General features: G+C 45.3%; 2 protein-coding genes across 2 annotated transcripts in view; both read right to left on the bottom strand.

Annotated features, from left to right (window-relative positions):
• The window catches only part of LOC6536217 (irregular chiasm C-roughest protein-like), a 68,755-nt gene that overhangs the window by 37,740 nt on the left and 16,715 nt on the right, over positions 1-14,300 (bottom strand). The window lies entirely within an intron of this gene.
• Positions 5,887-11,272, bottom strand: LOC26536206. Its single transcript, XM_039375882.2, has 4 exons — positions 6,733-11,272; positions 6,612-6,680; positions 6,428-6,556; positions 5,887-6,372 (listed from the first exon to the last, which is right to left on the bottom strand). Exons 1-4 carry the CDS (start codon positions 6,763-6,765, stop codon positions 5,992-5,994), a joined length of 612 nt encoding a protein of 203 aa, XP_039231816.1. The 5' UTR covers positions 6,766-11,272; the 3' UTR covers positions 5,887-5,991.

Here is a 14,300-nt window from a genome sequence, read left to right on the forward strand (position 1 = left end):
TTAGCTGCCCGGGCTGTTCGCTCCACTTTTCCGGGTCCGGGTTTGGGTTTGGGTTTGAGTTCGGGTAGCAGGACGAGCACGGGCTTCAAGTGCGTGCCGCTGAGTGCTGCTTATAGGATTGTTTCAGCTCCTGCAGCACGGCTCGTGCCGTGAAGTGCCGTTGTTGTTTAGCCTGTTTCTGTTCGTCCTGTTAGTCCTGTCTGTCTCTGTCTCTCTCTCTGCCACTGTTGCCACTCTCTTTTTCTCCCGCTCTTCGGTCCATGCTTTAAGGGCTTTACGTGCCTGTGCACAGCCAGCGAGGATAACAATTACTCTAGTGGCATGTCCACCATCTAGTGTTTCGCTAACTGCTGATGCTTCCCAAGGATACCCTGCATGGGCAGCTAAAAAATGGCATAACTGGTGAACGCAAGAGTTTTAAAATTGAAATCATGCTCCCGATAAAGTTTGGTTTATATCTGATTTAGAAGCCCTTTTGAAAGACAAAGCCTTTGGTAACAAATGAATTTTGGATATTGCCTCACAGGGTATCCATAATGCAGTGGCATTCGGCATTCATTAGAATTGCTTGTTTTCAATTGTGTAGCGGTTAAATAAAAGACTTTTTAAATACGTTTGTGTGTTATTTTTCCCTCCCCTTTGTGCGCTGCGTATGCCGCTCTGAATTTATAGGTCCACCCACTGGCCACTGCCCACTGGCCACTGCCCACTGCCCGCCGTCCAGTTTCCACTTTTCCGGCTCTTGGCGCTCTCCAATATGTCAGACGCACATTTCGGTGGACCGCCCCCATCTGAACGTCCATCCCCATCTCCATTCTCCTCCCCCTCCCCCTGCCACTTCCGCACCCGCACCCGTACCCGCTACCCGCATCCCCATTCCTCAAGCTGTCTAGTGCCGAGCTGCTTTTGCTGTGCTGCTGCTGCTGTTTACTTTTGATGATGCATTGCAGCGTAATAATTTCACGTAGACGTCCACGGCACGCAACAAACGACAAATGGCCAGGGGAACTACACTGGTAAAAAACTATTTTCTATTTTTGGACACATTTATTCTAACAAAATTATTGTATTTGTATGCTCTTTTCATGAGTTCTTTCAAAACCTAATTCTCTCGAATTACGCGTCTCGGCATCCTGAACTTTATGGCTGACTTTTAAGTGCATAAACCAAAAAAAAATCAAATGGGTCAACTGGTCGCGACCCGGCTCTTAGCATCTGGTCAGTTATAAAATGCTGTTTGGGCTCTTCAGCTGCCGGCCCACAGCGACATTACTCATACGCAACGTGGCCGGGGTTTTCTCTTGCCAGCAGTTTAACATGCCAAGAGCATAAGGAAACTGGCGGGAATTTAAGAAAGAATATTCCCACCGGCAGTCAAGGTGCTTCCAGCTCCCACGCACACACTTACGCGTACCACACCCTCTTTGGCACACACACAAGCCGACACAAAAGTCCCCATTCACCTCACACACTTCGGCTTTGTCGGCAATCAATGAAAGCAATTTGTGAATCTCTTGTGCAATTCGGCGACATACAAACGAGCTCAAGGACACACATACACTCGCACACACACAAACACAAATACAAGCACCCGAGAGGATGTTCCGGAAAAGGTATCGGCAGTTGCGATGAAAAATCTTGTATGCAAATCAAATATGCAAGATGATTTGTAAATTTTTCCAAATGTATTATATATAAAACTCGGCAAACGAGAGGAGTTTCCCCGCATCAGCCGCAACAACAGGATTCTCCGGCTTAAACTTTTTAAACCTGTTCCGCATCATCGACCCATCCGCAGCTTTCTATCCCTCGTAGGTGCTAGGCAAACATGCAAGCTGTGAGGATTATAAAAAGTAGCAAAGAAAGGCGCCAGGATGAGGAGGCGAAAAGGATAGCCCCGACAAACAGCCACCCCAAAAAAGGAAACAAAAAATACAACAAAATAAAGGCAACAAACAAATCTCCCCAACCCACACACACTCACATAGTCAGATCCCTTTTCTTTGCTCGCATGTTCGCATGTGCTAAGCTTTTTGTAGCTGTTCAAAACTCCTGCCACCCACTTTCCCTACCCATACGACCGCCTACTTAGGCATAATGATATATTTAGCTTGCCAAGTGATTGTTATTTGATATTCAACAGATTTCTGCTCTTTGCCGACTTTGTGTCTGCCTTTCTGGATGGGCCACGCCCTGCAGAGGTTAAATCGATGCGTGCTTGTATTATTTCATGAGTTTGCAAGCATCTGTAACAACGATTCAGGTTCCTCTCGGCCAACGTTGCGAATGCGTAATGTCAGGCGCCAATTGACCAGTCAGCTGCATATGGACGGTGATTTGTAAACTGACAAAATAGCCACCTTACACCCGAATTTCGGATAGACAATGGATGGCACGTTTTGTCGCTTATATTTTTCCATATTTTCATAGCTCATTGATTGCGGAGCGAAATGGTTTGGAACGGTTCAACCTGCTTACCCTTGTCCCATTTCTCCCACTTTCCCACTCTTCCATTTCTCGCCCACACTTTCATACTTTCCTTGTTGTTTGACACTCGAAGTTTATGCATTTATTTGTAGCAGGCCGTCGAGCTGCTGAGTTTGCCCGAGTCGTTGATTTATTGTATTGTACTCGCTGCCATTGTAATATTTGTGTCTGAGTGGACCACTTGAGTGGTGTGGGTGTGGGTGTGATGTGTGTGTGTGTTGTGTGTGCGGATTCATATGGCAGTCAAGTGGCCACTCGAGTTTATGTATGTAATTTTTATATAATTCCTAGGACCGCCTTCAACTGCAGTCGCCGCAAAGTTTCATTTGCTTTTATGGCCCACTTAGCACCATTAATGTCTATGGCCATCGATCACGAAACTATGGATTGCGTTTTAAATCCAGCAAGGGACCCAAAGCGAAATTGGTAGCCACATATTTTGCGATGGCACAGCACTAAGCTTCCCCCGCTTGGCTCACTAAATATGCAAAAAGGCGAAAAGGGGAAAAGTGGAAAAGGGAAAATGGGGAAAAGGGGGATTTCCACGGCAGGCTTTGGTTGTCGCATGCGAGGCAATTAGAAGCGGAAAGCCAAAGCGAATGGGACAGCAGGCAAAGGAGGCGGGCAGTGGGCCAGGATCGGGATCGGAATCGGTAGATAAAACCCCATCGGAATTGTGACAAATACGCGGCAGTAACAATTCATTTAGATAAATCAGCCAGAGCCAGACAAATGAAGCCATTACCAGAGACGGCCCTGCCATTCGTGACCTGTTCGAGTGCCATAAATAAGTCATTTAAAAATAGGCCTATGCCAAGTTCTGGATTTGGCCAGGCCAATAACATTGCAGCAGCAGCAGCAATCAGGGCTGCCATTTAGAGGACTGTTTATGCCCGTGACAAACAATGCCACTCAATTTCCGGGCCGAGGCAACCCTTGTGCTGACAAACGATGTTGCTTATTAATTAAACTGATTAAATTGCACGTTGCGTGCGGCTGGCACTTTCATTGATTGGCCACCGATCACATTCGGGCAGGGAGAATTTCCTTGGCCAGAGCCAGCACTTTGTCCCAATTAATAACGCCTGCCAAAGTTCGAGTGCTGATAATCACAGTCGTCGTAATAATAATAATAATCATAATCAAGCCAAAGGCTAGCGCAAATTGAATTATTTCATTAGGGGCCGAGTGTGGCTGATGTTTGACTTGACTGCTGATTGAGGCCAGACTGACTGATTGACGGATTGACTGATTGATTGATTACATTTAGTCGCAGCAGTTAAGGCCAGTTGATCTCATGAGTACCCTCGAGCAGCGAGATGAGCTCAGTTAGCTGGCTGCACTCTATTATAGTAACTGGTTGCATAAAATGTGTCCCATCCGGAACCACCATCCACCCATTTTGCATTTTGCATTCTGCATTGTGCCAGGACTTGAGCACGTTGTTCCCATCTTTCAGCTTCCCCATGGCAGAGCACTCATGCTCCACCCCCATCCCGCAGCTGTTCACTTTGTTGCTCGTCTTTTGCAGGCACTTAATGTGCTGTTCCACCCACCCAGCACAGTATCTCCGTTTCTGCTGCTCCAATGGAAAACAATGCAGTGGGTACATGGCACATGGAATGACAAGCAGACACAGGCGAATTTCAGCACGGAAGCGGAAGTCATTGTTGTCGCACAAAGGCGAACGCGTCGCAATTATAATAATTTTGATTGCACGCCGCCAGCCCAGCCAGCTTGTTATGGTGGTTGGTGGTGCAGTGGTGCAGGATCTTGCCTGAATTATGCAGCCCGCCAGGCGGGACGAGGAAAAGGACCACCCTGGGATGAGGAGCACACGTGCCTCACTTTTGTACTTCCCCGTCGCTTTTATGGTCCTTTTTTAATTACGAGTGCTAGACTACGTCTGATGGGAGTGTGGAAAAAAATCAGGGACTGTGGTGTGAGCTGAATTGAGCCACTCTCGGAGGCATCATCACCATCATCATCATCAGCGAAGTCTTCTTCAGATGCCTGGCCATCTCCTGTTTGTTGGCAATACCCAACTAATTAGCTACACAAATAAGCAATTAACTGGAGGGGGGGCTGTTGGTGGTCACTTAATTACACAAATTATTTGCCACAAAAACCTCAAACTCAAAAGCTCCGACTCGAGTGCACTCAAGGACATGCAGCTAACAAAGCAGTCTAGCTGTAATAAGGAGCTATGAATGTGTGAGATCTTGTTAAAGTGGGTAATAGTGGTGTGTGTGCCGACTACTTGGTGCTTGGTCAGCAGTTTGACCATCAGAAAGAAAGGAAAACAATTTTCTTGAAAGCTTTGATTTGACTAAGTAAACTGGCAAATCCCGGAGAGCCACAGATAACGAAAGGAGCAAAGGCGGCAAAAGGATACAGCAAAAGGGAGACAACTATCATTTGCTTTTAATTTGACTCGAGGGCGTAATTAAAGAAAAATGCCAAGCCAAGCCAAGTCAAAGTCCTTTGATTGTCGGCCCGGGGCATCCAGTGTTCCTCCCTGCCAGCTTCTTCTCGGCTAGAAATGCAAATCAGTTCAGAACTGGATCCACTCCCAGCCAGAGAAACAAACACGGAGCAGCAAGATGGATTTGGCAGGAGGGCGAGGCCAAAGGAGAGAGCCGTAATACGTTAATTGTTTTAAGAAAACAGGCTGAGACTGCACGTCTTGAAGGACATAAATCCCGTTTAACCTGACGCTGCAAAGCCAGACACATTGGCACGGCGAGGACGGAAGGGGGGAGGTGGAGGGTGGGGGATGGCCAAGGACTTGCTGGCACAGTCATCCAGCTAACACATAAATTCTGCTCCTTTATTCCAGTTGCATAACATGTCCTGCGACACCGACAAAAAACACAGTGAAACCACCCGAAGACAGACCGACAGACGTGTTATATATAACGGCAACTTTGCTGCTGACTTGTCTAGGCAAATGTTACCTAAGCAAGTGGTCGAATAGAGATTACTTATTATTTTTAGGTTTAACGTATTGTCTTTAGCCAATATATATAATCATACTGCAACGGATGAAAGCATTTAAAAGCGTTATGTTCTTTCTAATCTGTTTATGTTAATCGTGCAATTATGTCGCCACCAACTAATCCTTAAATTGGGCATACCCGTTCACATTGCAAGTAATGTGCATGTGTTAAAAAAAGTGTCAAAAAACTAACAAGTTTAAATAGTGAAAGAGCGAGGGGAGCTGGCAGCAGCAGACGAAGTTATGCAAAGTCAGCAGAGGACATTGACATGCGAGCAGGTCCTCTGTGTGTGTGTGGTGTGTGTGTGTGTGAGTGTGATTCAATTTGCAGTTGGGACAGTGCAGCCAAGAGCAGAAAAGCCCACACCGAGGACTTCACAGTCAAATTGCCATATTTCATCTATGACTTTTACGACTCTTTCCTTTATTTCTCAACACATTTTAGCAGGTCCCGTTGGAAGTTCTCACAGGATACGTATGAACTTTCGCTGATTTCAGGTTGATGCCTAGGCAAGATTGCTTTCGATATCCCCGACGCACTGTATGAAGTATTCCCTGGCCAATCGGCACTCCTCGCTGTCCACGTAGAATGCGCTGGGACACTTTTGCATTGCATGGATGCGGATGCATATGGTGATTTGTAAGGCAAAGGGGTTGCAGGGTTCCTCGATGAATTCAATATCGGGCAGGTGGAGAGTGAATCGTCTGCCGTGCGACGATCGGAATAACTCGCATTTCCGATACGCATCCACCAGGAATGGAATCGATTCATTCTGTGGCTGGGGTGCAATCGTCTGCAGGTTGATGTGGATGTTGGCCAGATCAAGGCGAAAGGGTGGATCGATTTCGATGTACCCGCTGCCTATGTAGTTGCACTCCTCAATGCACTGTTTTAGTAGGATAAAGTATATATAGTTGGGTTTGGCTATACTTCCAGCTCACCATATTAATCGTATATAGTTCGGCAAAGTTGAATTTTCGGTGCGCTGGCAAGTTGAGACTTTTTCTACATTCGACATTGCCTTTATCTAAGCTGGGACGTGTTAGCTGGCAGCATTTAACGGACAAGTCCTGGCAGGATATGCAGAAATAGCTTTCTATGTTTTTGGTTTTATTATTTACATACTGCGGCCCTTTTCCTTTCCAATTTGCAGTTTATTTCGCAGTTGATCAGGTTAAAATACCTGAGCAGTAGCTAAACCAAACCGATCAAAATATATCCGATTTAAAGCAACGCTTTTACTCACGACTATAGAAAATACAAGCGACCCAGGGGACATTTCAGAACTGACTGAGGCTTAAAACTAATTTATTTTCAAATGAGACGCAACATTTTACAATTAAAACATGCTTAATTGACCATGATGAAATGAATTATTTATATTAATCACCGTTTTTGACACCATCAATACCTGCTGCGATGAAAAAGTGCTCGCACCATCGCGACCTCATATAACATTCATATGTATCCTGACAAAAGTGCAATCCAATACGTCCGAGCCGCAGGGCTTCTTGATTAATTGGGTTGGCACGCCATCAGATTACGTATACGTCACGTTGCCAGCCTCAAGGTCGAACGACTTGGCTCGCTGTGAGTTAATAAATTGTTTGGCGTTGTTAACTAAATTTTGATTGCCCCGGCGGCGAAGGACAGAGGTGTTGCCGCACCCACACCACTCACTTCTTGATTTATTGATATGCTAATTGAGTATTTGCACGTTGCTCGCCTTTTGGTCCTTTGCTCCTTTTTTAATGGCTCAAAGAGTGCGTCGGCGTGTGGGTTTCGGTGGCCATTGGAAGTTATGAGCCATGGCACGCCATTTGCATGGCAGCGTGTTGTTCAAATTAATTGTAAATGGTTGTAATTTGCTGTTGCCGCCGCTGCCATCGCTCGCTGGCGGACCGTTCGCTTTTACAGTTTAATTGCAGCTTAAAGAAGCGAAAGGGGCGGGGCCACGAACTTGGACCTTCGAGTGAGAAGCGGGCAGGCTTAATTAATTTATGGCCATGGCCGTGTGCCCACCCCGCCGCACCCCTTCGCTTAAATACACGTCATTTGAAGTTTGAGCGTGTTTAACGCGACGTATGAGTGATTTATGTTGATGGAGTGCACATTAAGCGATGTTGAGGCAGTTAAACTGCCAAAGGGTCATCAATTGAGTTGATGTGCAAGGACTTATGTCGAGGCCTTGGCCACGGTTCCCCCCCTTTTCGCCACTTTCAGCATTGTGCGTGCCCACAATGTCCTTGTCGATTCCTGTCCAACCCCCCTCCCCTTTCTCGCAGTGTTTGCCCGAAAAGCGGCTTACCTCGCTTTGTGAATAGCCGATGGCTGTATAAATAACATGTTTATGTATAATGAAGATTTTTGTGAATTAATGGCAATACAAATACAAACATTTAAGCCTCCTGCTGACAGGCAAACGAACGCGAATCAGTCGTATTTTCCCGGGGGACACCTAGCATAATTACTTAAATACAAGAGGGAAATATTAAGCTTTCTCTTCTCGATTTTTGCTTGGTAGAGTCGTGATTCCTAATGAAATTATTATGCCTACATTCCATACTCTTTTTGTGCGGTATACCTATTCTTATGCGGACCTACATATTATAAGAGATTAATGATAATTATTTGGAAAACAAAATGAGAAATAAAGAAAAAAATATTTGTACAAATCTATGCTCTCCTTAGGTCGAGAAGAGTATACAGTTTTCCTATTAATTTTCCATAATATTTCCTACTACCCCAAGTCCTGGTTAGTTTGGCACGCAATTTAATTATATCTGCAGGATTTTTCCCTCACCACCAAGCTACCCCGGTTGTGTGTCGAAATTAGTAGGAAATTGTTAATGCGATAACAGATTTTCCTACAGAGTGTGCACCATGTAAAGCGTCTTTTAGCCCGGTTGGCAGGCAACTGTGCATAAAGGGCCCAGCGGAGTGTGTGGGTATTTTTATTGTGCCAAAACAGATTTAAGGTAAGTTCGACTTTAAGCAGAGGAGCAATCTCGCTGACTGGATGAAGTAGGACGTGAGAGGGGCAGGTGCGAAACGCCAGAACATGGCACATAAATCGTTGGCAGCTCACGAGAAAGTAGAGCTCCGAGAGCTGAAAACACGTTAGCAAGTGAGAAATTCCATTGAAAATGCATTTGTGGCGAGCGGCGTGGCTTGCAAAAAAGGGTGGAAGTGGTTGGATTTTGTTGGCAGCTAAATTAAAGACGCAACTCACGTGGTTGCTGGCCAAGAGGGGCGGGAAGCTGTCTTCCCTCGCCCCGACCCGCACATAAATCAGTTTTAAATGCGTATAAATAAATTGGCCAGCAGGTGGGTGGTGGGTGGTGGATGCCACACAAGTGGGTGGTGCACTCCTAGCCACTGCGGCCAGGCGAGGTCATGGTCTCCTGCTAGCCGCAAGCACAACTCGCAGCTTAATCCAAACACTTCGTTTTGACAATTTATGCGCTTAGGTTGCCAAGGGAGTGTAGAACAAGGCAACACAACTGAATGTGTCGCCATGTTTGTCTTGTATCTTGGCTGCTTAGCAGCGACTTGGTTATTTATTTAAGCTCGGGATACACGGAAGAAAACTATGCTTACTTGAGCCACATAAACCTGCCAAATGTTGATAAAATAACATCAGTAATTACAGGAATAAATTGAAGTTTAAACTTGATGGAGTGCCTCAAATGCCTTTAGCTGAGAACCATGATGCAGCTGGGCATAAATAATATTTAGACCCGTGAAGATTTCCTTTGAGCTTCCCAGTCCACAGCTTCATCTCATCCACTTGGCTGCGTTTAATCAAAGGGATTTTCGTTGCAAAATTCAACTAATTTACTTTGTTAACATTTGGCTTTTTTTTGGCAGTACAATATTTGCCTTTTCGCTGCCGAACATCCAAAGAGCCTTATTGAAATTTCATAGTCTAATTTTGGGCGCAAATTAAATTTTAATTACGCGCCGTTTCCACTTCCACATCCTCTTCCCCTTCCTCGTCCTTTTCCGTTCCTGGTTGGCTTTTTGCAGCTCGATTGGCTTAATTGGAAACGCTCCCTGCACGTATCCTGTGTGTGGGTGTGGAAATGAGTGGGTGTGGGTGGGTGTGTGTGGGTGTGTGGGCAGGCGCTTTGATGCCTTTGACAACATTTGTGTTGGGTCCCCGGAACGCGTCATTAATTTTTAACCCTTGCCCTGGCCATATTTCCACTCGTGGCAAACAAGATTAAACCATTTCCTCCTGGCACGCAGACATTTGGGCGTCCCTCATATAACAAATATACTCGCATGTGCAGCGGCAATGTAGTGCTCTTATACGCAACCAAAACCAGCAACCAAAAAATAACAGAATTACCCGCTTTGATGATAAGTAAAGCAACACATCATCCGAGGTATATCGTTTTTGCACATGTTTCGGTTTCGGTTGCATTTCATTTGGCTGTCGTTCGCCAATGGGAGTGGGTAAGTGGATTCACTTCAAGGATTTGAAATTAAAATAAATTTCATTTGGCTGATATTGGTGTTTATTTTTCAGCAAGGATGTTAATTGCCAGCCGGGAACTTTCTGTTTGCATATGTCTCATTCGCCTGCATTGCTCTTAATCAAGTTTCTTTTTTATTGAATTAAACAAATTTGTTTCTAATTTGGGACACAGAATCCGGAGCACAAGCACAAGCAGAGCCCTCAGCTCAACCATTTCGGCAGTGGATCATATTTGCCAGCAGTGGCAGGTCCAACGTTTGGCTATTTGTATAGCTAGGAATTGGGGGATGTAAACTGCAGCTGAGGCGACTGCAGATGCACGAACTTCATCAGCAAATTAAATCTTTGCTCCTCTGGCACAGCAACCTAAAAAGCAGAGAGCTTCGAACTACATGTGTGCGTAGCTTGCCCCTATTTCGATGGGGATTTTCGGTGACAGGTGCACATTTTTCCCCAGTGTGCCAGTCATAATTATATTCAAATGAAGACAGAGACACCAAGTGCCATGTCAGTTGCACTTCATTAAATCCGGAAAAAAAGGCAGGGGAAATTGTATGACAGGGCGGAAGTAAATATGCAAACTTTTCCAGTGCACCACTAATGAATTTCAATAAAAGTTTTTCGCTTTTCCGCTGGCGCCATTGTTGAGCGATCTATCACGCATTTCCCGGCCGCGACGCTTTCCCAAACCGCCGATGCCCCGCTTTGCCACTATGTTGACATTGACAAGTTGGCAGGCGAAGCGAAATGCAATCAATATCCAATATTTACATGTATTTCGTACTCGAATCCCTTCCCTTCTGGAAAATTGAAATGCAGCTGCAACATAAAATAGATGTCAATTTCGCTGGAACTGACAACAAAACAAATTGAAAAGAAAATAGCCAACGGAGCATCGGGGAGGGGGCTAATGGGTAGATAAGCTTACACACACACACACACACATACACTCATACATACACATTCGAACACACACACACCTTCCGTTTTCCGCCCGCATAATTGTAATCAGTGTTTACAATCATTTGCGCCATTTTCCCCAACGAAACGCAGCCCGAAAGTATGCAATCCCCGAAAAAAGGAACCACTACCACATGCAGCTCAATTGTAGGCTGACCTCTGACCCCTTCCTTACATGTGTTTGTACCCGCAACAGAAAAATGGCAGAAAGGGTTAAAACAACGCGGAGAGTGTTCCAAAAAAAAGAGCCACATCCAGAGCCACTAGTATGCAGCAGCTTCAACATAAAATTTTACGAGTCGTTTACACAAATAGCAACACTGTTGCCAATAAACGCCGCCCCCACTCCACCCTCGGCCCCACTGCTTGTGGGGCTAGCACCTTTTTCCCACCCCCACTTCCATTTCCCACTCCCACTGCCCCCCACCTCTGCATCCACCCACAGAGTCCAAGAGTGCTCGTTTTTGCAATTTTTATATTGTTCCAAAATGTTTTCGTTTCAACGCTCTTATATTTATTTTGTGCAGAGAAAAAATTGCTTGTAGCTGCACACCAATGCATTGGAATGTAAAGGGGTGGCGAGGGGGCTGCTGGAGTGTGGCTTGAAGTGGGTGTGGGTGTGGGTGGGTGTGGGTAGGTGTGAGTGTATGCGTGTTGTGTTTGCTAAAATAATGGATTTTTATGCGCATTTGTTTGCACGATGTCGGCGACGGAAGTGGCGGAACAGGATGAAATCGGACGGGGGACTGGTTTGGATGGCTTTGTTCTCGGCGGCGCATTCGCGAAAATGATTGGGAAAATCAGTAAAGTGAAAAAGGATGAAACAAAAACAACTGCCTAGCGAAGTTTGAATACGCTTCGGAAGGAAATAAATTCCAAATATTACGTTGGTACAAAATTAAACGGGTTAAATGCAGTAACGGGTTAAATGCAGCTTACAAAATCCGATCGATCATTTAACATAATAAAATCAGGAAGCAAGTCGCTAAACTCGTTATTTATGCTGAGTAGTGATATTTAACATATAATATATAGAAAAATAATGTTAGCATTTCAAATTTATCAAACCAACAAACAAAGTAGTCGGAACCATTCCTCCACAGAGAGTATTCAAATAGTACGTGGCAGCGTTGTAAAAATTCATACACATGAATCATGTGCTCGTGGCTCATGTGAACCATGGCTGTGTGGATGCGGTGGCAAACAATTGAATGCTTATAGCATTGACTTTTGATTGGCATTATGGCCGGAACTGAGGAGTGGTTGTGAAAGCCAAGGCAGACAGAAAATGATTGGTACAAGGCAATTAAATATTACGCATACGCACCGTTATCGCCACCAAATGGCACCCGTTGTGCCCTGAAAGGGTTTAGGAAGCATCTTCAACCTCGCAATGACACTTCAGGCGAATTGCACAGACGGCAATGCAGATGCAGTGCAGATGGAAGTGCACGAGTGCACGAGTGCACCGACTAAGCGCAGTCCAGGCAAATATTTGCCGGTGAAAAACAAGAGAGCAGCAAATGAAAATGGCAAACAACAAGAGCAGGGCAAAAAGGACGAGTGGCTGAGTGGGTATTACGGATGCACCCGCTGTTAACACTCAGTTCCGAAATGCGCTCACGTTGCGAAAGCATATAGAAATAAACTTCAGCTTGAGCTGCGGATGATGGCAAGGAATGGGAAATTTACGTGTAACCTCAGTTGACTTAAGTCGGTATCTTTATTTCGAGTATCCATCCGAAGGTTGGGTTGCTTGGGATATGGTTCAGATTTGTTAGCCCATTTTAAGTATTCGCCATTCAACTTATTGCAACAAATTCGGAAACGAAAATCTCCTTGAAGGAGCAACGACCGCAGATCATAAAATAATATTTTATGGCCAACTCGACGGCTGCTGTTCATAGACAGGGCCCAAAGTGATAACGGTACACACTCCCGTACACACACCCACACTCACACACACACAAAGCTAACAATAAACTACAAATGGCTTCCATGCACATAAAAGGCATCCCCCGAATGTGTGTGAGTATGTGTGGGTGTGTGGATGGGTGTTCACATGGATACACTCGTTCATATTCTCACTTTTTGGCATTTTTAGCGTTACCTTTTTCCCGACTTTCCCGTCCCCAGTTGCCTTTGTCAACGATGTCGTTTTGTGCGGCTTTCACCTAGTTTAACTCACCCCTCCGCCCCCCGATGTCTCTGTGCCCAATCTCTCTCCCTTTGGTGCTCTGTTAATAGTTTGCCTTGCGGAGGGGTGAGGCGGCAACGAATCCTCATGCCCCTTTTCCTTCAGTTTCCCCAGTTTTTATGGGAAATTCGTTCGCGAACAGCTTTCCTTGGTTCTCCCAAATCCATCTCGCTCACACTCGCACTCAACTGACTTTCTTTTTATTTGTGTATCACACAGTTTGTTGTTGCCATTACTTTTATTATTTTTATTTTCTCGACAGTCTTAGTGTAAGCCTTTCCCAACGAGCCAGTGCGTTTGTGTCATTTTGTCACATAGTTTTCATGTTTTATTTAGCCATGTCTGACAAGGAACCACGCACCACGCACCAGGATCCGATGTCCTTTCTAGCTACGTACTTTACGGTCTGCCCCCGATGGCAACTGTATACTTTACAACTTTGTGGCTGTTCGACGCCAGAACGCACCTCACTCATATTTTTTATGGCCCCCGCTGTCCAGAGATATCTCCGTTTTCTCCGCTGGGGGAAGGGGCCATGTCTAGTCCGCGCCCAGTTTTAATTACTTATCAAGTTTTAAATGCCCGCTTTTCACAGCCAACTGCCTTTTATTGGGTGGATATTCGGCTCGCATTGTTTGTCTCGTTTTATGTTCTGGCCGGTTCCGCTCTGCTGCGCACTCTGTCATAAAATTGTTAATGTCCTTTGGCGTAAAATGGCTTTTGAATGGCTGGGGCGGACAGTCCGCGATTACGGCTGGCATTTCTCTGCCTAATTAAATGTTAATTTCAATTGATTGTCCTGATTTCGCAGATTGCGACCCGCACATGGGGGCAGGAAACCAAGCCAACAAGCTCTCGAGTACATAAGTCCTTCAGAGGGCATGTCGTATTCTAGTTCTTGGCAAGGACTCGCCATCGTCGTCGTCGTCGTAGTTGCAGTCAAGTTGTATTTAAAAGGATTATGCACTTGTGTGTGGCTCTCAGACCGGCTCCGTGCCGGAAATGCATTGTAAGCAGTCGTCTTGCTTTTCTCTCCGCTGCGAAGATAAATTGCCCTTCAAGTGCAAAACAATTGAACTGACAGCTGAGCACAACACGGAAAAAAAACGCAGCAGCTATATATAACATCTTTCTGGTGTGTATAACAAATATACATTTTTAAAATTTCTGTAGA

The sequence above is a fragment of the Drosophila yakuba genome, chromosome 3R (genome assembly GCF_016746365.2).
Source record: "Drosophila yakuba strain Tai18E2 chromosome 3R, Prin_Dyak_Tai18E2_2.1, whole genome shotgun sequence".
NCBI lineage: Eukaryota > Metazoa > Arthropoda > Insecta > Diptera > Drosophilidae > Drosophila > Drosophila yakuba.